The sequence below is a fragment of the Myotis brandtii genome, unplaced genomic scaffold (assembly GCF_000412655.1).
Source record: "Myotis brandtii unplaced genomic scaffold, ASM41265v1 scaffold191, whole genome shotgun sequence".
NCBI lineage: Eukaryota > Metazoa > Chordata > Mammalia > Chiroptera > Vespertilionidae > Myotis > Myotis brandtii.
In genome coordinates this window covers 4,104,729-4,129,535 of record NW_005357115.1, presented here as the reverse complement: position 1 = coordinate 4,129,535, position 24,807 = coordinate 4,104,729, and the positions used below count along the sequence as shown (strand labels likewise).

The 24,807-nt window shown below is 45.2% G+C and overlaps 1 protein-coding gene across 3 annotated transcripts in view; it reads left to right on the top strand.

Moving 5' to 3' along the window:
- The window catches only part of THADA (thyroid adenoma associated), a 296,168-nt gene that overhangs the window by 235,670 nt on the left and 35,691 nt on the right, over nt 1-24,807 (top strand). For all 3 annotated transcript variants that reach the window (XM_014538458.1, XM_005864760.2, XM_014538457.1), the window contains exons 32-36: nt 5,863-6,242; nt 6,846-6,964; nt 7,288-7,360; nt 10,380-10,533; nt 14,596-14,727. In XM_014538458.1, the coding sequence (XP_014393944.1) occupies nt 5,863-6,242; nt 6,846-6,964; nt 7,288-7,360; nt 10,380-10,533; nt 14,596-14,727 (858 nt within the window). The remainder of the gene's footprint in view (nt 1-5,862; nt 6,243-6,845; nt 6,965-7,287; nt 7,361-10,379; nt 10,534-14,595; nt 14,728-24,807) is intronic.

Sequence of the window (24,807 nt, the reverse complement as noted above, 5' to 3'; positions counted from 1 at the left end):
CGCCTCTGAGGTGACCAGAGGGAAGTGACTGGGCCACTGTGCTTCTTCACACAGACATTGTCCTGAGCCACTCGGCAAAGTCGGTTTCTTCCTAGGAGATCTCTGCTGTGGGTGGTCATGCTATGCAAACAGATCAATCCCAGGAAGCTTTTCTCAGCTTCTCCAAAGCTAGTCCCTGGTGACGTTTTCTCAATAAAACTTTAACAAAATGACACGAAAGCGAATTTTTCTTAAAGCCAAATTTCTTTAAAGAATTGTTCTTTATGATGACACTATGGATTATTATTTTTTGGTGTGAAGGATAGCCCTTCTTTCATGAAATGAATATAGATAGGTTTTTAACATCCCTACTTTACCAAATAAAAAGTTGGCAGCTTATTCCAACCTGCCACGTTATTTTGACATTTTATTGGTCCTTGAATTCCAAACTGGGGAATTACTTCTTCACTGAAATAACTAGGACATAGCAGAGCGGGAGGTAGTGTCCTTCCAAGTGAATTCAGCCAGCAAGCCAATCGTTTGAAGGCTAGAAATAGCCTTGCTCTAAAGAAGATGTTAATTTAAGAGATGAAATCAAATTGGATGTTCCGAATCAGTCACACATACTTGGGTGACTAAAATGACCGCACTGATGGGAAAATCTAAAGACTCTCCAAACAAGGAGGGCTGGGGAAAACTCCAATTAATAAGAATTTGCAAAAATAATCTAGTTTATGAAAAATAAGATGGCACCATCAAAGGAGGGGCTTGATTCTTTCATTGGAACACTTGGCTTCCCAAGAAAGATAGAAAGAAACCCAAACCAATCAAAATTGAAATTGTAAGTAGAAAAAATCCTCTTCTAGAGGAGAAAGTTGCTAAACCTCAGACTGAGGAACCCCATCAAAGAGGTTTTTTTGTGCCCTGCAGACAACAGGCACTCATAAAACAGAAATAAGTAGTTGGTCTAGACTTTGAAGCACTTGGTAGGGCAGGACACAAAACAGCACTTCTCCGGGTTGTGAAATCCTGGTGGTGAAACCCTTTGGTGAAACAGTGGCAATCAAACCCAGTTGCGCACCAGAATCACCTGGGTCACTTTAAAACCAGGCACACTCCAGAGATGTGGTCAAGTGTCCCCTGACATAAGTGTTTTTCTAAGCTTTCCAGATGAATTTAATGTACTTCCTGGGCTGAGACACCACTATGCTAGACAGGAAAGCAATATGTCCTTGTTAGTCACTGCAGCTGCTTAAGTTAAAGTATTGACTCCAACCTCCTGTTTCGCCTAGAGACCCCTCACTCTGGGCACTGAGGAGAGGGTGTTCTGTGGTCCCCACTTAAATGGGAACTTCCTGAGAGCAGAGCCTGGTCTTTCTGATTCACTGCTGGAACCTGTGCATAGAGAGCCACATTGAAGGCCTGCCTGCCAGGGGCACCTATTCATTCTTTTGAATTCTTGGTGACTTCCTCTCGTTTGGTGTTTTTATTTTATTTATTTTTAAATTGATTTTAGAGAGAGAGAGAGAGAGGAACAGAGAGAGTAAGAGAGAGAAACACTGATTTGTTGTTCCACATATCATGCATATGTGCCCTGACCAGGGATCGAACCCACAATCTTGGCATATTGGGATGATGCTCTAACCAACTGAACTACCTGGTCAGGGGTTTAGTGTGTTTCTTGTAAGAGAAAATGGGGTGTGGTGAATTCTCTAGTTCTTCATTATGGTGAGGTACTAGGCTAGAATGAGCTATGCTCTACTTGGAACTGCAGCCCTACCTACCCACACATAAACCCTACAAACCCTGGGAGAGTTGGATCTTAGGAGTGTGATTCTCATCTGGGTACATAGCAGAATTACCTGTTGCTTCTTTTATTTTCTTTATCCTCACCCGAGGATATTTTCCCATTGATTTTTAGAGAGAGTGGAAGAGAGAGGGAAAGACAGAGAGAAAACATCGATGTGAGAGAAACACATCGACCCGTTGCCTCCTGCATGTGTCCCGACCAGGGCCCAGGCCGGGGAGGAGCCTGTAACCGAGGAACGTGCCCTTGATCGGAATCGAATCCGGGACCCTTTTGTCCGCAGGCCAATGCTCTATCCACTGAGCCAAACCAGCCAGGGCACCTGTTGCTTCTTCAGACTACAAATGTCTGTGCCCACCTGGAAGCCAACTGAATCAGAATCTGCCAGAGAGGGATCCAGGCATGTGTAGTTTTTATAACATCTGGCTAAGAACCATCACCTGAGGACATTGGTTTTCAAACGTGGCTTGTGGCTCAGCAGCAGCAGCATCACCTGTGAGCTTGTTGGAAATGCAGATTCTCAGCCCCTGCCCCAAACCACCTAAATCAAAAACTTTGGGGTTGAGGTTCAGCAGCAGACTGGAATTTAACAAGCCCTCCCGGTGATTCAGATGCTTTTAAGAAACTCTGCTTTTAGACACCTCTTTGGGTCTTGCCGCACAACAGAGAATATTTTTTCTAAGCGGCATTTTGGAGAAAGTGCCTCAGTGAATGTCATTTGATAATTTCCTGGCTTATGGGTCATTTCCTGCTGCTCCTCTGTTGACACATTTAATCCAGAGAACCTATTAGCAACTCTTTCTTTGTCTACTCCCCCCCTAAGTCCCCCTAAACATTTGCCCTTTGCTCTCCCAGTCAGGCACCTCTGGGCAGCCTTCAGGGCCCTTCTTAAATTGTGTTCCCTCCTGAAAACCCTTTTTTAACTTCTTAAAATAGAAGATAAGTGCCCATTGCATTCATTTTTGTCATTATTTTGGGTTTTGTTTTTTATTGATTTTTTTACAGAGAGGAAGGGAGAGGGATAGAGAGTTAGAAACATCGATGAGAGAGAGAGAAACATCAATCAGCTGCCTCCTGCACACCCCCCACTAGGGATGTGCCCGCAACCAAGGTACATGCCCTTGACCAGAATCGAACCTGGGACCCTTCAGTCCGCAGGCCGACGCTCTATCCACTGAGCCAAACCGGTGAGGGCTCTTTTGGGTTTTTTAAACTACCATTTCTGTGTGACCTTGGGCAAGTAACTTATCTGTTTCCTAATCTGTAAAATGGGAATAATGATAGTGCCTACTTCATTACATGAGTTGATGCATGTTGAAGTACTTAGAATAGTATTCAATAAGCGTAATTGTTCATAGCATTGAATAATGAGAATATAATATTCTATAGTTCATGGTACATACTCAACACGTCAGCTTTTCTCACTAACAATTTTAAGTCACTAAGCGTTTTTGCAATTTTTGTAGTTGTCTTTATCTCCCATTAGTTTTAAAGCACTTTAATTGCAGGTAATTTTTATTTCTTAGCTCTGAATGTCTTTATCTCCTGAAGTACCTAATGTATGCACAATAAATGTTTACGGAACTATCCTGAACTCCATGGGCAATATAGGCCAAGAAGTTCAAAGGAACCCTTCCTGAGCATGTACCCCAGGTCCCCCTCTTTTGGGACAGTGCCGTTAGCCCCTGACTTCTTGATGATGTCATCCATCCTTCCTCAAAGTCCTAGAGGAAGCTAATGAGTCTGGGTGCCCAGCTCTTGAGTCCCACAGACTATTCACTCTGCCTAGAATATCTCTCTTTCAGCTAACAGGTTCCTCTGAAAATTATTCTCAATGGCCCTAGAGTCTAAATACCGGCTCTTCCACAAAATACCGACTTCTGCGCATATGCCACGAAGTTTCAATCGTACTGTACGTGCACGCCCGCACGTGGTATTTTGTGGAAGAGTCACACTCAAGGGGCCAAAGAGCTGCATGTGGCTCGCGAGCCGCGGTTTGCCGACCACAGGCCTAGACCTTTCTTTCTGTTTTTAATTACGTTTTAAAGAGCAGATCTCGCAGCCATGATTTTGACTCCTTTCCAAACAAATGATACCCCTTTTTAATGTAGTCTTGTCCTCAGGCAGCAGTGAGTAAGAAGGATAGGGAATTGGTATCTGGAAACCAGACCATGGTAGTGTGGTCTTCTTGTTAGTAACTTGTAATGGGATAAGGTTTTTAGGAATTGAAAGTAGAGACGAGGCCACAGAGGTTGAGGACCCCAACTCCCTGGGGTTTCCCTGCTGCTTTGTAAAGATGCCTGCCCTCCTTCTTGAACTTGGACTTCTGCAGAGTCTGAGTTAAGAGAAAAGGTGTGTCTGCAGCCATAGATGGTGGACAGTGGTCTCCATGGGGCACAGTCATGCTGGAGCCTGAGCCCTCACTTTGCCTCTTGGGGCAAACTTCTTTTTGAAACAATTTGATGTGTAACATGAATATTTTGTGATTTTAATTCCAGGATTATTGCAAGCCCATATGATTTGTTTAAAATTTCACCTTTTTTCCAACTGTTACTTTAATATTTTACATTTCTATTATGTTTATGATAGTTTTCTAGAAATCAGTAGTGTTCGCTGAGTTATGAGATATCTGAATTTCAACAAGGCATTTAATGAAATCCTGATGTCCTTGTAGATAAAATTCTGTGGAAAGAATGGTAAAGTTAGGGGGATTCATAACTGGGGAATGACTAGACCCACAGAAAGGTGGTTAGTGAATTGAGAGCTTGGAGTGGGGTGGGGGACAGGGCTGGCTGGGAGCTGACTGACCAGAACACTTGTCGAAGGTGTCTGTCCTCCCCGCTGGCCCAGTCCACATTCTTAATACTTATTTGAGGCATTTATGGCATGCTTGTCAATTTGAGGTTTGCCCTATGACTGTGTTGTCTGAAGAATCTTACGTGGTCCATTCTATTTCTTGCCTTTGAATCTTTGCTCTGTGCTTGGTGGTTCCAATCCATTCTTCCCCTTTAAGACTCAGATTATTATTTAAAACATTATATTGGAATTACCTGGTCATTCATTTCTCTTTCTCACACCAGACTATAAACTCCTCAAGGATAGTATTCTAAGCACATAGTAGGCTCTAAGTGTTTTTTATCAGAACTGAGAATACAAAAAGATCTTGGCAATCTGAGTGATAGGCCATAAAACTTAACAGGCAGATAAAATTTAACAGGATATACTTGGGTTTAAAACAAAGAAAGAAGCCTAGGTCTAAGCTCTGAGTACAAGGTGGAAGAAAGATGACTCACATCATTGGTAGACCAAGCAAGAAAAGAAAGGCTGTAGTTCCAGTGGGCTTTACGCTTCACATGAGTCAACAGTGTGATGCAACTCCCGTAGGCTAGTGTCAGAACAGAGAAAGTAATAGTCCAGCTGGTCAGGCCACACGAAGGATCATGTTCCACTCTGTGGGGCCATTCCTTAAGAGGGGGTGAAGTATGTCCAAAGGAAGGAAGGCAGTTAGAATAGTGAGAGAAGGTAAACCCCATCGTATGGTTAATAGTTGAAGGAAGTAGGGGTATTTTGTCTGGAGAAGACAGAAGGGACATAATAACTGTATTCAAATGCCTAAAGGGCTCATTGGGAACCTCAAAATGTAGAAATAGGCCAGTAGACCTACTAACAATAGAATAGTCTGTCATGTGAGCTCCATATCTGTAGGGTTTGACCAAGAGCCTCTGAGAAGAGGTGTTGTAGAGGGGATCTGAGCAGCTCAACTTTGACGCTTGGTGATTTAAGAGGTTACTGAGTTCATATTGACTAAATGTTGGGGAGGGATGCAAGGAGCACATCTTCCTATAGGAATGCCTTTTGTCCCCCAGGGGGGAAATTATGAGTTACCTAAATAGTATGAGTTACCTAAATAGAAATTGTTTCTGGACCAGAAGTCTGAACCTTAGTGGGCAATGTGTGAAATATACTCAGAAAAGATATCTGATAGTCCCACCTAGTGTATCCGGAGGCTTGTGTTTTCCCAAGTCCTTTTGTGGAACTTTGAATGAAGTGATTACTTTTGTTTTTTTGCTTTTTAGTTCTGGAGCATCTTGGCATATGGGAGGAAGTCAGAAATATCATCTCAAGATCAGAGCTAATAACAGGATTCCCCTATACCTTCACGGTGCCAGGCCTACCTCAGTACCTCCAGAGCCTCACCAAACTAGCCATCGCTGCCATGTGGGCAGTGGCAGTCCAGGCTGGAGAACAGACACGGGACGTTCCCATCTCCTTCTCTCAGCTGTTAGAGTCTTCTTTCCCTGACGTGCGCCTGCTGACACTGGAAGCCCTGTTGGAAAGGTTTTCAGCAGCAGCCTCTGGATTAGGAGAGAAGGAACTGCCACCCTTGTTGTGGAATATGGGAGAGACGTTCTTGATGTTGGCAATGAAGGAAAATCACCCAGAATGCTTCTGCAAGGTAAAGCCTCTGGTGTACTGACTGCCCCCTTCCACGCCCACACTCTGATGAACCCACCGGAGTGATCAGATCGTAAGGGCAGGGTTGGCTTTGGCTTCTCCAGGAGCAATCAGAAGGAGATTCAGCATCAGGAGGACAAAGACTCTCTTGTGTGGTGTTTGGCATGGTTCCATGCATAGATGGGCACTAAGAAAAGTGTTTGATGATGATAATATTGATGACAGACTAACCAGAGGCAGATTGAGAGTAAGCCACTCAACGCTGTAGGGAACAGCATTGACAATTAGCTGCAGAAAGTGTCAGAGGGTCGTCTTTGCTGACGTGGCTATCTGGGGGCAGATAGCCACCTAGAAAGTATAATCAAAAGGAAGGGACACTGACTTAGGAATCTGGACATCTAGACTCTGATCACAGACCACTAGGGCGCCTCGGGTGTGTCTGTTCCCCCCTGTCTTCGTCTCCCAAGGTATTAGGAGGGAAATAAATCAGGGGGAGCTTTCTGAAAGATAGGCCACCCCCCTTATTGTAAGTGATTATCATTTAGCTTCTGAAGACCTTTTCCTGAGGTTTTTGTTTTGTTTTTCATGGATCTGGCCCACACAGATACTGAAAATTCTCCATTGCATGGACCCCAGTGAGTGGCTTCACCAGACGGAACACTGTATCCATCTAACCCCAAAGGAGTTCTTGAACTGGACCATGGATATTGCTTCCAATGAAAGGTTTGCCCCCAATGTTTGCTGTGCTACCTGGGTTCCTCGGTGGCTCATCAGTCACTTATGTAAGAATTTGAATATATTCCTAACCTAGACTCAGGCCTTATATTTTTCAGTCTCAGCTTAGGAGTATGTTCTAAGCTTAAGCAATAGAAAGATGTCAGAGTATCATGTTAATAACCAAAAGGTAATTACTTCTGGAGGTGTTTGTATAGCCACGAGGTGATTTCCAGCCTTCACATCCCCATAGATTACTATCTGCAAAAACCGTCTCTATATAAAATATGCTTGATTTGATTTGGGGGGTGTCTTTGGCTTACTTTTTCTAGGTCTGAAATTCAGAGTGCAGCTCTGAGGCTTGCCACCAAAGTGATTGTCCACCACATGCGGACGAGTGAAGAGGTAAGGCCAACTCTGCCCCTGATCCCGGGTCTAGATTTTTGTGCTCTTTTTTACCTGGAAGGTGTCAGTAGGCAGAAGCACTGCCATGCTTGTGTGACCTCTACAGAAATATTGTTCATGTTGATTTTTCACTTTGGGTATAACTTGTAGAGGATTTTGAACACCACCTTTGACATTTCTTTTCTCTTATACAGGGCACATTTGATTAGAGGCCATGAGAAAGCACAACCTCCTCCTCACCAATACACACATGTACACATACACACCTAGACCCCTTTTTTCCTGATTTTTCTACCTAGACTAAGGAGGGGCTGAATATAATCAAGGATTATAAGTCACTAGGATTAGATGATAGTCACTAAGTATGAAAATATATTGCTGTGGCTTGACTCTTCCCCCAGAACATGGCCCAGCTGGCTGTGCATGGAGGCCAGTGTGCCCCACCTGTGTCACATGTCCTGTGGGGATAAGGTGGAACTACAGTAATCAACAGACCTTCCTGGGAAGAAGCCTTAAGACAAATGCATGCACACTGAGGGGTAGATGAGAAAGATGCCACATCACAGAATTATTATATGTAGAAGGCAGTCAGTACCACCGTGAAATTACCTGAGGATCTTGGTCACACATCACCACACTGTGCTAGTATCAGCATGACATTGCGGATTCAGATGCCTTACAATAACGCAGCGCTGAAAGGGGTCCTGGAGACACAAAGATGAATAGAGACAGGAGGGACAGTCTAATGAGAGAAAGGAGTGTTCAATCATGACATCAAATGCTCTGGTTGGAAGGAGACTGTGGGAATGCAGAGGAGGGAGGGAGTGTTTGGGAGCTGAGGAAGACTTCACAGAGGAGATTGTTAAATTCAGCGAACCTGGGGCTGAGAGAGAAAACCAGAGGGTGAGAATTAAGTAGATAGTGGTTTCCTTTGGTCTGTTATTCAAAGGCAGGCCAGGGGTCCAAAGCCAGCTGGTCATTAGCATACAAAAAGCAAAAAAAGTCAATTGTGTGTGTTGTGGGTAGGGGGATGTTTGTAGGAAGGGAAAGGATTTGCTAAAAAAATTACAGCCCAGAGGGAAAAAAACAAGTTCTAAGAAAGTGGTTATAGGGCAGCCAAAAGATATCACTCTCATCTAAAGCCCTTTTTAAGCATTTGTCACATGAATCTTAACAACACTGCTTGGTACTTGAATAAACTGATATTTTATAAAAATTGGGAGTTTTCCAGGGAGAGAAAAATTAACAGAACTGCTGAGAAATGCATAAGAAAAGTTCCTGGGCCAAAACCGGTTTGGCTCAGTGGATAGAGCGTCGGCCTGCGGACTGAAAGGTCCCAGGTTTGATTCCGTTCAAGGGCATGTACCTGGGTTGCGGGCACATCCCCAGTGGGAGATGTGCAGTGCGGACTGAAAGGTCCCAGGTTTGATTCCGTTCAAGGGCATGTACCTGGGTTGCGGGCACATCCCCAGTGGGAGATGTGCAGGAGGCAGCTGATGCATGTTTCTAACTCTCTATCTCTCTCCCTTCCTCTCTGTAAAAAATCAATAAAATATATTTAAAAAAAAAAAGAAAAAGAAAAGTTCCTGGGGAAACCTGAGTTTCTTTGTGCCTTGGGAGTCAGAATCTTCCTTGAGGTCTAAGGTGCTCATCAGTTTAGTTCTATGATCGCCCGAAGAGCCAGTCATCTCATTTTGAAAATTTAAAGAAGTTTCATTGACAGGGGAAGTAAAGTACATTTGCAACATTAACCTCTTTTTAGAAAAAGTAAAAGAACAAGAATTTAAAATATAGAAACAACCTGAATGTCCATCAACTGCTGATTGGGTAAATGAAATATGGTATGTCTATACAATGGAAATTATTCAGCCATAAAAATACATCCTATTGCATGAATGAACCCAAAAAAACACTAAAAAAACCAACAACAAAACAAAACAAAAAAAACATGTTAAGTGAAAAAAGCCAGTCACAAAAGACCACATATTGTATGATTCAATTTATATGAAATGTCCAGAAATGGCAGATCCATAGAGACAGTAGATGACTTGCTTAGGGCTGGGGGAAGGAGCAGGTGACAGGATGGAGAATAAGTAAAGAATGTAAAAGTTTCTCTTTTTGGTGATGAAAATATTCTCAAATTGATTGTGATGATGGTTACACATATGTGTAAATATACTAAAAAACACTGAATTGCATAGTACTTTAAATGGGTAAATTATATTGCAAAACTGTTACTATTAAAAAATAGGGCTTTGTTTAAATAATAATGTTAGTTAGGATAACCGCTTCAAATGTAACAGAAACTCATAAATACAGTGGCTTAAGCCAGGTCAAAGCAGTCAAAGCAGATAGGGTGGCTTGATTGTGTTTGGATCCCCAGCTGTTAGCCTTGATGTTTGCTGTCCTCAGCATGGTCCCAGAGGGTTGCTCCAGCTCCCATCACCTTGTCCTTACTCAGCTAGCAGGAAGCAAAACGCAGGAAATGAAGGTCACTCCTATTTCCTAAGGTTTGACCTGAAAAGTGCACAGATACCACTTCCAATGACATCCCATTAGTCAGAACTTGATTACATGTTGCTCCCAAATTCAAGGAAGTCTGGGAAATGTGTCTTTAGCTGGGTCCCTATATGCTCGGCCAAATCTGGAGTTCTTTTATTAAAGATAGAAGCATCTGGTTATTGGGAACAATAAGTACTTTTGTTGCCACAGTCTTTCCCCAAAAAGTTTTGTCTTTACTGAAGCTGTCAAATACACCAGTTTTCTGATAACCTGATGTGCATCAGAAAAGACTCAAGAAACTTGCTTGCCAGTTATAGTGACTCTGTATTACTGAACGACAAGCCAGATGTTCTTCCCTGGGCTTGCTTATTTCTTCCTAGTTGAGATAGAAAAACAACTGAAAAACCCTTCCTCCCACTGTGGCAAGAGCTAATTTGCAGATCCGGTTTGGTGTATGTAGCGCATCCCTCTTTTCATGACTGCATCTTCTGAACTGCTCTAAATGTTGTGCTTTCAGACCAGGGACTCTGTGGCCCCCAAACTGAAGCAGTGGGTTCAGTTGGTCGTCTCATCTTGTGGAGATCATCTTCCCACGGAGTCCAGGCTGGCCACTGCTGAAGTCCTCACCAGCACCACACCATTTTTCCTCACCAACCCCCATCCCGTGCTTGGTAAGTATAGTGAACAGAGGGGTATCCATTGCACTAAATGTGCTCAAAGTATGACTAGATATACTCCAGGTTGAAAAAGAAGGGAAGATGAAAAATGGCAGTGTACACTATACCTTTTCATCTTTCAAGTGTATTCCCATCCTCTCAGTTCCTACTCTAATCATTGATCACCAACAGCCTCTTAAATGGCCTCTTTTCTTTTTTTAATCCTTATCAGAGGATATGTTTTTGTTGATTTTGAGAGAGAGACAGAGAAACATCAATGTGAGAGAGAAACATTGATTTGTTGCTTCCTATACACGCCCAAGAGGGATCGAACCCGAAACTGAGGTATGTATGTGCTCTGACTAGGAATCGAACCCATAACCTTTTGATGTATGGATAATGCTCCAACCAGCTGAGCCACCCAACCAAGGCTGGCCTCTTTTCTTTCTGTCTTGCCCCCCAAACCATTCTCTTTATGCTCCCAAAAGCTTTTGTGGTCTTTCTAAGGTACAGATCTGATCATTTCACTTCATGCTGAAAACCTTCGAGTGGGTTCCCATTGCCTTCAGGATAAAATCTAAATACCCTTTAACATGGCTTATAACGCTCTTCCTGTTCTGTGTCCTGCCTCCCTCTCCCTTCTCATGGGCCACCATGGGCCCAGTGAGTCATCAGGAGGGAACAGTTCTGCAAACAAAGTGCTGCTTGACTGACTTCTATTTGTCTTTCAAGACTAGGCCTAACCGTCACCTCTTCCGGGAAGCCTGTTGCAAGGATCTTGGTGAGAAATGAATGGGTCAGTGTGAAGCTGTGGCATTGAGGAAAAAGAAAGGACAGCTGTTGAATCAACATGACTTAGTATTGAGGTTCATGTAAAAGGAAAATTCGAGGATGACATCCAGGCTTCTGGCTTAAGTGACTGGAAAGATTGCTACCTTCCCTTCCTCTCACTCTCTCTAAAAATCAATGGAAAAAATATATTCGGATGAGGATTAACAAAAAACTTTTTTAAAAAGAATAAAGGAGAGAGTTGCTCTTTTAGATGGTGAGGTTCAGATTTGAAGTGTTGGAGTTCAGACCAATAAAGTCTCATGTCCCTGGAACTTGCTGGGAAACAAGTGTCCTTTTATTTTTTTTTATTTTTATTTTTTTTTTAATATATTTTATTGATTTTTTACAGAGAGGAAGGAAGAGGGATAGAATCATTGATCACCAACAGCCTCTTAAATGGCCTCTTTTCTTTTTTTAATCCTTATCAGAGGATATGTTTTTGTTGATTTTGAGAGAGAGACAGAGAAACATCAATGTGAGAGAGAAACATTGATTTGTTGCTTCCTATACACGCCCAAGAGGGATCGAACCCGAAACTGAGGTATGTATGTGCTCTGACTAGGAATCGAACCCATAACCTTTTGATGTATGGATAATGCTCCAACCAGCTGAGCCACCCAACCAAGGCTGGCCTCTTTTCTTTCTGTCTTGCCCCCCAAACCATTCTCTTTATGCTCCCAAAAGCTTTTGTGGTCTTTCTAAGGTACAGATCTGATCATTTCACTTCATGCTGAAAACCTTCGAGTGGGTTCCCATTGCCTTCAGGATAAAATCTAAATACCCTTTAACATGGCTTATAACGCTCTTCCTGTTCTGTGTCCTGCCTCCCTCTCCCTTCTCATGGGCCAACATGGGCCCAGTGAGTCATCAGGAGGGAACAGTTCTGCAAACAAAGTGCTGCTTGACTGACTTCTATTTGTCTTTCAAGACTAGGCCTAACCGTCACCTCTTCCGGGAAGCCTGTTGCAAGGATCTTGGTGAGAAATGAATGGGTCAGTGTGAAGCTGTGGCATTGAGGAAAAAGAAAGGACAGCTGTTGAATCAACATGACTTAGTATTGAGGTTCATGTAAAAGGAAAATTCGAGGATGACATCCAGGCTTCTGGCTTAAGTGACTGGAAAGATTGCTACCTTCCCTTCCTCTCACTCTCTCTAAAAATCAATGGAAAAAATATATTCGGATGAGGATTAACAAAAAACTTTTTTAAAAAGAATAAAGGAGAGAGTTGCTCTTTTAGATGGTGAGGTTCAGATTTGAAGTGTTGGAGTTCAGACCAATAAAGTCTCATGTCCCTGGAACTTGCTGGGAAACAAGTGTCCTTTTATTTTTTTTTATTTTTATTTTTTTTAATATATTTTATTGATTTTTTACAGAGAGGAAGGAAGAGGGATAGAGAGTTAGAAACATCGATGAGAGAGAAACATCGATCAGCTGCCTCCTGCACACTCCCCACTGGGGATGTGCCCTCAACCAAGGTACATGTCCTTGACCGGAATCGAACCTGGGACCCTTCAGTCCGCAGGCCGACGCTCTATCCACTGAGCCAAACCAGTTAGGGCACAAGTGTCCTTTTAATTCTTTCTTCTAAGTGACTTGCAGGCCTTCTTTTTACACCCATACGGGGACTGAAAGGGGACCTTCTGTGATTGTGATTTAATCATTGGGCTCAGAGGAATAAGAACCAAGGTTTATAAACTTTGGTGAAGTTTCTCCAGTGAGAGTAATATTTTGCAGCATGTTTTTGGGGTGACTTTGGCTACTCTAACTAACCCTAGCTCCTATCAGGCAAAATGTGTGTGGAATACCATGGTATTCCTGAGTGAAACTGAGTCTTGGGAAAAAGCCAATGATTCATAATTATGGAACTGGTTATAGCATTACAGGCAATAAGGAAGGAGGTCAGTGGTGGCTGATGACCTACGAGAATATGAGAAATAGGTACCAAACTGGGAGACAAAGGACATAAAAGTGCATGGGGACAAGTCAAAGACAGAACAAAGTCATTTAAGGAAAAAGAAAAATTGAAATGGACTAGAGGGAAGGTTGAGGTTCTTGAAGGCATAAATGACCATGTTAAAGGGAAAATATTAAACCCTAGAGAACTTTAGAATGGGTAGATTCTGAAAGACTGAGTAATATTTAAAGCCAGATTTATAACAGAAAAGAGAGACCGGAACCACAGAGGAAGCCATTGCTGTTCTTGGTCTGACTGAAGCACCAGTGACTGATACCAGGTTCTCTGTGGACAGATAGGGAGAGGATAGGCTAAGGAGAGCTCTTAGGACAGAGCTGGTTCTCCATTGAAGGCCAGGGATGTTGAGTGGCGGGCTTCCCGGGCCCTTCACTGTGATCCTCCACAAGCCTGGTCCATTCCACCTGCACATGTACCCTTTCTGTGAGACCCTGCCCACCTCCCTCATGAAGTCTGCTTTGATTACACCAATCCACTGTGATCTCTCCCTGTGCTGAGTCCCAGGCACACATTTCCATCCCTGACTTCTCATTGCCCTGTGTTCTTGACTTGATGTTTTTTTCAGGTGCTCAGAGATAAACACTCTCTTTTCCAGTTCCATGGTCCACAGCAGCACCTAGCAAGGGACTAGACAGAGTGCCGAGGGGTAATGGTGGTCAGTTAGTAGGGTGGTCCACAGCAGCACCTAGCAAGGGACTAGACAGAGTCCCTGCCGAGGGGTAATGGTGGTCAGTTAGTAGGACCCACAGAGACGTGATATGGGAACCTTTATCCTGGTTCCTTCCCTTTTTTCCATTGTTACCCCCAAAGCATAATCTTTATTGAAACTTGCTTTCAGAATATATAAGCTCAGTCACTCATATCAACACTGGGCTAGTTTCCCCAAAGCACCCTTGATGCATAATGTTTCATTCCTGATAATTGTGAGTCACTGTGGACAGCTTAGGCCCAGGGCCTTAGTCAGCCAGGCCGCACCTTCTGGGGACCTTGCCTGGGACTGGTTGCCTCCAGAAACCTTCATCCCTCAAAAAAAAAAGAAGAAAAAAGAAAAGACACTTTAAAACCTTCCCCCCCCCCCCCCCCCCCCCCGTCTCTCGTCTCTGTCTCTCGTCTCTGTCTCTCTGACTCTCAGATTGTCCTTTCTTGGAATACCCAGGACAAGAGGAATGACAGTTGCTCATTAAATACTGTTCTCCACCATGCATATGAAGTGGTATTTGTACCTGCTTGTAAATTGCATCCTAGGTAACTGGATTCCTTTCTGTCACCTTAGGACTGCAGGATACACTTGCCCTTTGGAGGTGTGTCCTCACCCTCCTGCAGAGTGAGGAGCAAGCCGTCAGAGACGCCGCCACAGAAACAGTGACGACCGCCATGTCACAAGGCAACACCTGCCAGTCAACAGGTACCTCCTTCTGCTTCCACAGTGCCTCTGCTCTTAGGCAGGGGTTGGCACTCTTTTTTGGTAAAGGGTCAGAGTGAATATATCAGGCTTTGTTGGCCATTCAGTCTCTGTCTCTGTCTCTGAAACTGCCAATTTAGTGGGAAAGCAGCCTTAAACAACAGGTAAACAAGTGGGCATGGCTGTTCCAATAAAACTTTATTTACAAAAACAGGTGGCTGCCGAGATTTGATCTGCTAGTCATAGCTTGCTGACTCCCGCTCTAGGATACCATAGAGAAAAATTATTTTCAAAGATAGAAATCTAATAAACAGTGCCTTTTGTCAGTTACACTGTCATCCTTTTTAATAAGGCCAAGTCTTGATTATCTGTGTGGTTACATAACCCAGACATCATAGATCCATCATTGTGTTCCTCCGTGAGTTTTTAAACACTACAGAAACAGACGCATGTAAGTCTAGAGTCTCCATTTTGTGCCTTGGCTTCTCTTTTTTAAAAAATTTTATTTATTTATACATTGATTTTAGAGAGAGAGGAAGTGGGGGAGGGGTGAAAGAGAGAAACATTGATTTGTTATTCCACCAATTCATGGGTTCATTGGTTGTTTCCTATATGTGCCCTGACTAGGGACTGAACCTGCAACCTTGGGGTATCAAGACGATGCTCTAACCAACTGAACTACCCAGCCAGGGCCCTTGGCTCCTCATTTGGTGGTGATATTAACCCAGGAAGTAGGAGAGGAGCAGCCTAGGTGAATAGCTCTGAGTTCATAGCCCTGGGGCCCTGGTTATCTGTATGTGATAGGAAATGCTATGGAAACAAAAGGGAATTTTGGCTATAGGTGGAAAATGGGCTGCTGGATGGAAGGGACAGGAAGCAAGGTCACACCCCTGGACAAATGGCCATCCGAGAGGGTGACCTCTCTGGTGCATTTGGGACTGGGTATCAGGAAAGATCTGAGTCAGCCGTCCCAAAGAGAAGCAAGAACATCATTTGGAGGCAAGAGCATCACAGCTGAGCAAAGAAATTTGCCTAGTGGGCAGCAGAATGGGAGTGGAAACAGCCAGACAGTGTTTGTAACCAGCTCAGGGCCCCTATCCCCATGGTTAGGGCTGCAGCCCCTAGAAGCTTTCCTTGGAATGGGTGACTTTCCCAGCACCTCAGCCCACCGTTGTAGTGGTCTGGGTACTTTTCTCTGCACATGTGAGAGAAGCTAGTTTTTAAATAATCTCTCAGTGGCACTACTCTAGAGCAGGTGTAGCCACAATCAGCTTGGCCTCTCCATGGGAAAACATTCAGATTTGTGATGTATAAGTAGCCTTCTCCCACCCCCGATCCCAACCTGTCCAAGTTCCTCAATACCTAAAATTCTGCCATTATTGATTCTTTTTTAAGTTGTGGGTTTTCCTTAGAAGGACACACAGGGCACCCAGTGAGTCCTCAGTTAACATTTATTTAGTGGCATGTAATACTAGATTTCTCTAGGACCCTCTCCACCAAAGCTGGAAAGACCATTTCATAGTGGAATTCTAGGTGGACTTCTTCCCTCCTAATCTTTATAGTGTTTGCCCTACTATTATTTATTTCAGAATTTTTCCAAATTTATTTATAGTAAAACTGTATTATCATGTTCTTGCTCCTTCTCTGAATTTTTTCTCAAGAAATAGAAATCAATAATTACTTATTAAGTTCCGTTGCATGTGAAATTCCATATGTGAAAGCCTCTGAGGGAATACTAAATATAAAAGGCTACGTCTATCTTTGCATTCCTTATCTTAGTCTATAAAAAGGGACTTATGGTGTGAAAAACAAGAAATCTATAGCAACTGAATATAGTATCGTTTGTTACCCTGGAGCAGACCTGTACTGGAGGGGTGAAAAGCCATATAGGAAATTATGAGAATAACTGACAACATCGAAATATTATCTAGAGATTAAAATCAGTGTTACATTTCCTGAATTTGATGGCTATACTGTGGTTTTGTAAGAGAACATTATTGTTCTTAGGAAATCCACAACTGAAATATTAAGTAGTAAAGAGGCATTAACACCTATAACTTACTCTCAAATGGTTCAAAAAAAATAAAACTATGTGTCCATATAAGTAGTAAACACAGATATGAAATTTCTATAGCTGTATCTTTTCAGTATGCTTGAAATTATTCCAAAATGAAATGTTTTTTAATCCAATTCCACAACTACAAAAGACCAACACGGTATATATTGATAGACCATCTGACTGGTTTATCAGCAATTCACCCCCCATGTGACTCCTGTAATTTCTCCCTAAATTATATTTTTTTAAAACACTTTTTTGTTTAAACACATTTTGAGTAAATTTTTGCATCCAAAAAATTAAACTCAAGCCATATTCTTCAGATTCAAAGGTCTCGGCAACATAAGGTCACTGTGTAGGGACACCGAGCAGTTCCTGTGCAAATGGTTCCTCAAGAGGACAGGATGCTGAGGGGAGGCCAGTGAGCCAGCCAGCAGCCAAGATAGTCCTAGGTTCTTGCCTGTCCCCCGAGGCACTCCAAGCTGGCTCCCCACAAATGGGACCTGGGTCCAAGTCTCCGGGTAAGCCCCCACTTCCAGCTTCCCTCCTCCATGCTCCTCACAGTGGCCCTATCCCTGACCCGTTGAGGACTCTGAGGTCAGCAGGCAGGGAGATTAAAATACCTCTGGATTTGAGTTGGTATTGAAGCTGGGTGTTTTTAAATTAAAGGTGTTTTGAGTAAAATTTTTTTTTTTAAAAAAAACCTCCTCAACACAGCTTGCTTTTCTTTTCTTTTTAAAAAATATATTTTTATTGATTTCAGAGGTGAAGGGAGAGGGAGAAAGAGAGAGAAACATCAGTGATTAGAGAGAATCATTGATTGGCTGCCTCCTGCCGCCTCCCACTGGAGATCGAGCCCACAACTCAGGCATGTGCCCTAATTGGGAATCGAACCATGACCTCCCAGTTCATAGGTCAACGCTCAACCACTGGTCCACACCGGCTGGGCTACACAGCTTGATTTTCTTAAGCAAAAAATATGCATCTGTTTGCTTTACTGAAAAGTAGCTGAGAACTGAGGATCACCCTGATTTTTCACTGTAGTCAGATGGTTAACCAGCTGATTTATCAGAACAGTATTGTCTTATTTTGTCATCTCTCAAGGATATCAAGCAGCCAGTGGCAACTTTCCACATTCCTTGCTGTTCCAAGTTAGTTATCACTATTAAATCTCTACTTCCTTGGAAATATATGTCATTAATTTTTGTCCCCAAATCAGTGGTTTAGTAAACGTCACAGTGAAATAATATTAATAAACTCTGTTTATATTTAGATCTTTTTTGAGTGGTGATGGGGTGTAGTAGACTCAACAGGATTTGGGGCTAGTCCTGTGGGGAGTGGAAGACAAGTGGAAGCGAAGATGACTTCAAGGTTGCAAACCTACCAAGCCGTGCCTCTGGCACTGATGTAGCAGTTAGGCTGTGGCATTCCAGGAAGTCAAACTACTGGGAATCGGGAAAGGCACTCAGAGGCCACAAGTCACTGTGCTCTGGGACAGAGTATTCCGTGGGCCGTGGAGAGATGGGCAATGGAAATTGAGAGAGCAAAGAGGGACCTTTATCTGCCATAGGAACAGAATGAACTGTCCAGCTCTGCCCTGCCCTCCCCACACACTGCACAGTTGGCCTGGGAGCCCAGCACTCCTTAATGGACTTGACCCCATTATTGATCCCAGGAGGCACAGGCTAGAAACTGTTGAAGAAGAAGAGGCAAACATTAACCATGGTTTATCACCCTAGCCTGTCGCCTTGAACACAGTTGGCCTCAAGTATAGATTTGTGGAATGAATTGGTCAATGACTCTGGAAGGCCAAGGGGAAGTAACTCTGTGTTTACATAGCTCTGTGAGGATGGATTTGTTACCTCTTTTGCCTCCTGATTTCTCCTGCTGTCCACGGGTCACCTGGAAGGTGAAGCTCACAGCCTATTAGCAACATTCTGAGCACCACCTGAGCTCCCTTCCCTTTGGAAGGAGGACTTCAGAAAGCCCCACAGTGGGACCTGGCCACTCCTTACCTCCCACTCTCTGCCAGCCGGCGTGACTCAGTGGTTGAGCATCGACCTATGAACAAGGAGGTCATGGTTCAATTCCTGGTCAGGGCACATGCCTGGGTTGTGAGCTTGATCCCCAGTGGAAGGTGTGCAGGAGGCAGCTGATCAATGATTCTCTCTCATCATTGATGTTTCTATCTCTGTCTCTCTCCTCCCTTGCTCTCTGAGGCCTTTCTAGGACTCAAGTGTAGGTGACTGAACTTTGCAGCCAGGTGAGCAAGTGTTTGGGCAGGACTCCACGAGAGGCCCCACTTCCTCCTTTCCCTGCTCTGACTTGACTCCAAGCCTTGAAATGCTCTGGAAAGAGCTCTAGCTTCAAGAACAGGAGACGCTCAAGGCCGTGGACTCTGCAGTTCCCACTTCCCTGGGCTCCCCCACCTTCCACTCAAGCAGCTCCCTAGTGTCTGTTTTAGACAATAGGTCACGTCAGGTTTCATTTGAACAAAGACAGCCATGTGAGGAAAACAACCTGGACAACATTTAAATCACTAAATCTGAGTGGTTCTCAAGTTGGGCAGACAGAGTTCTGGGGGGAGTAGCAGAAGAAGAACTCCTGAAGGGCCCAACTATAACAGGCTGCTTTTGGAGAAAGAGGGGATGAAAAAACACCTTTAAAAAATTTCTAGAGAGCTAGAAAACGGCCAGATCCAACAATTGGGGGTTTATCCCGTGACCTCCAAGCAGGGTGTTTGGGCCTTTCATTTCTGTAGAGCCTTTTGACTCCAGTGCAGGTTTTTGGCAGCTTTAAGGTACTGTGCTGCAGTCAGACTTGAGGACTCCGGGACAGAAGGACAGATGGCACAGACCTGAGGTGTCCCGCAGTGGTGGCTAGATCTGGAGACCCGCAGGTGGAACCCTACATGCTCGCCCAGCAGTGGAATGGGGTTCTGTGAGCCGGAGGAGCTGGGGGGCAGGGCAGCAGGGTGTGGCCTTCTAAACCCCTCCCCAGACTCCCTGCCTCCCAGCATGGGGTCTCCTTCCACCCCAGAGGCCTAATTCAGGAGGCCTCCTCCCTTTCCCCAGTTCCATTTGTGAGTTTCAGGGGGAAGTTTCTGATAACCAACAGTGGGCTTTAGCTGATGCAGCGTAAGAATGAGAAGCCAGTTAACAAGGGGCCCCCCAAAACCTCAAACCCATTGTCAGTTTAGGTTCCAGAAAGAGGACTTCTTGGTAGAAACTTTGTTTTAATTGAGATATAATTGACATATGAGATAGAAACTTTCTTACAAAAAAAAAAAAAAAAGACAAGAGACAGAGATGGGAGGGAGAGGAAGGGAGGCAGGGGAAGCAAGGGCTCAGCCAAGCGCAAGTGAGGGCCTGGGGGAGGGGCGGGCGAGGCGGTTTTCCTCCTTGGAGTACTGTCTCCAAGTCCTTCTGATCCCTCCCTTCCAGCAGGCCCCTTACCCACAAAAGGGCCTGTAAAACCTGCTGATTCTGCCAAATATAAATGTTTAGTGGTAAAGTATTAAATCCCACCTTTTCTGCTACAGCCGGCCATCTAGCATCGCCCTCTCCTCTGCATCCCTGTGGCATTTGGTTATTGTACCACCCCAAATAGCCCTTGATTTTCTACTCTTTTATTATTTTCTCTTTCATGTGCTTGATTTTGTTTTATCTTCCCAACTTTCCCATGGGCTTAGAGACGGGCTTCCATTAGGTACACAGTGGGTGGTCAGTTTGTGTCGATGGACTGACCTTTCACCAGAGCAGGCCACCTAACCGGAATTGTCGTGGTCAGTCCCAAGTTCTCTAAGGAGCTTAGGGTGCCCTTGGAAACAAGAATGAGCTCCAAAGCAGGCACACCGACCCTCCCTGCTAGAACCAGCTCAAGGGGCAATGGTTTTCATTGCTTCCTGCGAACTGAGTGACTCAGTCTCTGGGTCCTTCCTGTTAGCTCTCAGGTCTGAGTCTCAGGCTGCAGGGGCCCTGGCCCTGGGTTTACTGGGAGACACCACAGTGGCCTCTGTGCTTGGTGTGGGGACCCATAGACTCCGAAATGACAGAGCTTAGCAGGGAGGGTGGAAACAGGAGCAGCAGGTAGAAAAATTGAGACTCAGAGGTTAGAGAATGGGGCAGAAAGCAAGTGGCATTGTGGGGCTGAGCTGAAACAGTCACATGGGCCAGGTGAAGAAGAAAAGACCCAACTCCTGCTCAATTTCCCCAAAGATGTGCTCCTCCTGCACACCCCTCCCCCCTTGCACACATACACACGTGCACCATCGTCACCCACACAGAGCTAAAGAGCCAGCATGAGAGGTTGTACACATCTCACATGCTCCTACCCTTGAGCAAGCAGCCAGGGAGGCTGGGTCACGGTGACATTACACTGTGGCCCCACGGTGACCTCGTCAGCCAAGCCCTAGACCTGTGGGACTTTGTGCTGAGTCACAGATGGTTCCACCCTGGAACCTCTGAAGCTGCCCACCCAGCCCCCCTGCCCACCCAGCACCTGCCCCGTGGGAGGCCCTGTGCTTGTTTCAATTCCTGCAAGTTCAAGGGGTCGTGTCCAGGAAAAAAGGCTCTCTGAATGTGGCTCCCTCCTACCTCTGCCTTTCACTAGGGTTTTTTCTAAGCCCCTCAGATACAAGTGTCTTTTCTCCTCTGCTGTACCAGAGCCTGGCCCCAGACTCCATTTTAGAGGGCCTGTAAGCTCAGTGATACACTCTTAGATGTGTGTGCCAAGTATGTTTTTCTGGAGAAGAGCGACCCCAGAAAGTTAAGAACCACTACGCTAGAATGTACCCTCAAAGCTGTCTCAAGCCTGACCTCACTTCCTGAAACAGCTAATCCTACCTGCCCCTCTCATTTCTTTGTGCCTATTTTAAAATTCTAAGTTGTTTTCTCACTGCTCTTCTTACATCTCCCTAGATCAGTGGTTCTCAACCTTCTGGCCCTTTAAATACAGTTCCTCATGTTATGACCCAACCATAAAATTATTTTCGTTGCTACTTCATAACTGTAATGTTGCTACTGTTACGAATCGTAATGTAAATATCTGATATGCAGGATGGTCTTAGGCGACCCCTGTGAAAGGGTCGTTCGACCGCCAAAGGGGTCGAGACCCACAGGTTGAGAACCACTGCCCTAGATGGTCCACAGCCTTTTCTCTTATTGTTTAAATATAAAGAAGCCCACCAGCGTGGCTCAGCAGTTGAGTGTCGACCCAGGAACCAAGAGGTCACTGGTTCGATTCCCAGTCAGGGCACATGCCTGGGTTTCGGGCTTAATCCCTCCGTAGGGGGCAGGCAGGAGGCAGCCAATGAATGATTCTCTCTAATCATTGATGTTCCTATCTCTTGCTCTCCCTTCATCTCTGAGATCAATAAAAATATATTAAAATAAGTAAATAAATAAATATGAAGCAAAGGTGGTGACATCAAGTATATTCATTCATTCATTCATTCAAAAAATACTTACATATTGCCTGTCCACCAGGCTTGTTTCATGTGCCGCCACCATCTCTTACCTGGACTTCTGCAAAACCTCCAGCTGGTCTGCCTGCCTCTGCCCTTGTCTGCCTGCCACCCATTGTCCACGTGGCTCTGAAAGGGATCTTAGGGAGCAGGTCAGATGATGTTGCCTCCTGCTCAGAACTCGCCTTGGCTTCCCTTCTTAGGATAAAACCCAACTCCTAAAGGAACATTCAAAGCCTACCCGGCCTCTCCCTCAGCCTTGGCTCCTGCGATGCCCTCTCCCTCTCTTTCTCTGCTCCAGCCACTCCAGCCTTCTGTGGGGTTCTCCAGCTCACCAAGCTCGTTCAAGTCTCAGGGCCTTTGTACCAGCTGCTCTGTCTACTTGGAATGATCTTCCCTGGTCCACACAGCTGACTCCCTGCATTTCAGTCTCAGCCTCAGTGTCATCTCCACAGAGAGCTTGCCTTGACCACTCAGTATACAGTACCTCTCACCCCCTATTTGCTGTTACTTCACCCCTGGCTTAATTCTCTTCATAGTCCTTTCACTACCTTATATTTTTTATTGTTTATTTACCTTGTTGTTTGTCTCCCTCCATGAGCACAAAAGGATTTTTATCTGTTTAGCTTGCTTCTGTATTCCTGGAACCTGGCATTTAATAGATGCTCAAAAAAAAAATCCCCGTTAGATAACCAATGAATGAAAGAATGGAGGAATGTATCAAGTTAAACACAATAAGGAGATTAGTGTTTTTTAAAATCAAACTGAGCCTTGAGTTGGAGCTATTTGGATTCAATTGTGAAATCCCCCTGAGGTGATGGATCCTTGTTCTGGAGATTGAATCAGCTGCCCTTGGTCCCACCTCTTCCCAGAGACTTGCCTTCAACCAGGAGTGGATAAGCATCTAGTGAGGCTAGGCCACTGTGGCAGAGCCTGGGCCAGCTGCACCTTTCCCTCACCATTCCTCCCTGTCCCGTGCCGGCTGGAATTTCTTAGGCAAGAGTTTCCTCCCCAGGGGCCCGTGGGCCCATGGGCCCAGCACGGGAAAGACCTTTGAGTGGATCATCAGGCGGAGTCAGGGGTCTGGGGCCAGTGCGAATGAATCCATCTGGGAGGCAAAGGCTGGTGGCAGCAGCTCGAGAATGGGCTCCTTCCTCCTGGGCCCCTGTCTGGCAGTCTTCCCCGCTCTGTGAGGCCAGTGGTGGGTAGGGAAGGAGAACATTACCCTCGGATGCCCCTGCTTTGTTTTACCTCCGCATCCTCACAGCCACTCTATGAAATAGTTTACTGTTTTCTCCGTTTTATTTATTTTAATCCTCACTCAAGGATATTTTTCCCATTGATTTTTAGAGGAGTTGAAGGGAGAGGGAGAGATAGAGAAACACTGATGTGAAAGACACACAGTGACTGGTTGCCTTCGCATGCCCCCAACCAGGGCCGGGAGCCTGCAGCTGAGGTACGTGCCCTTGATCGGAATCAAACCCGGGACCCTTCAGTCCGAAGGCCAGCGCTCTATCCACTGAGCCAAACCGGCCAGGGCTTTTTCTCCATTTTAAATGGGAAGAGCCTGGAATCCAGAGTTGAAGTCATGGGCCCAAGGTCCTGTGGAAGATGCGTGGAGCCAGAATTGGAGCCCAGGTGTCCGTGTGACAAAGGCCTTGCCCTCTCAGCAGCCTCAAGGTGTAGGAGCTGGGAGTTCATGAGAAAGGGGATGTTGAAGGTCTTCTAAACTCACTGTTGTGTTTGAAAGGAAGACACCGGAATCATAACTGAGCAAATGGATTGGGAACCCAAGGGTTCAGACAGAGCTTGTCCTTGGGAAGGGAATAGAAGTTATGGTCGCCAGGGCGGGTGCAGCCAGGGGTGGCAGAAGACCTACATCAAGGTGGTGGTGTCCCCATTTTCCAGTCCCCTTCCTAGAGGAAGGCACTCACACGACTCGAGGGCTTCAGGTGTGGAAACTGAAGGCCAGGAAAGGTGAATGATTCCCCCGTGTCACTAACAGGTAGGAAATGAGGTCCAAGGCCCAGGCGCAGACACACAGAGCAGTGCTTCTCTCTACTGCTCCCAAGCCTTGGTCACAGAAAGGGGGTGACGGAAATATAGGAGTGCCCACAGAACAACCCATACTCCTGGGTTGGAGCGTACCCACCAGGGGTGAGATGGGCGCTGTGGGGGAGGCAGAGGAAAGGAAGCCTGCCTAGAAGAGAGGGCTTGTCGGAAGCCCCACATCCCAGGGATGGGAGAACAGAGTGTTCTGTGAAAGCAGGCATCTCCCAGCAGTAAAACCACACCCTGCAGCCAGCCCTGGCCTCCTGGGCAGACCCCTCTCCCGGGGCTGACTGGGTGTTCACTGATATTGTCAGTAGGGTTCCAGGGGAGGAAACACAAGAAGTTGGGAATTACAGCGCTAACTCCCAGGCCGACCTCCGGCATAGCCCAGACAGAGTGAGGAGAGAGGGCTGGTGAAGGAAGACACTACACCCGAACTAGTTCTCCCTTTTCTCATTTATTCCTTCAACATGAAGATGCTTGATCAAGGCAGGAGCCGGTGCCCCCCCCA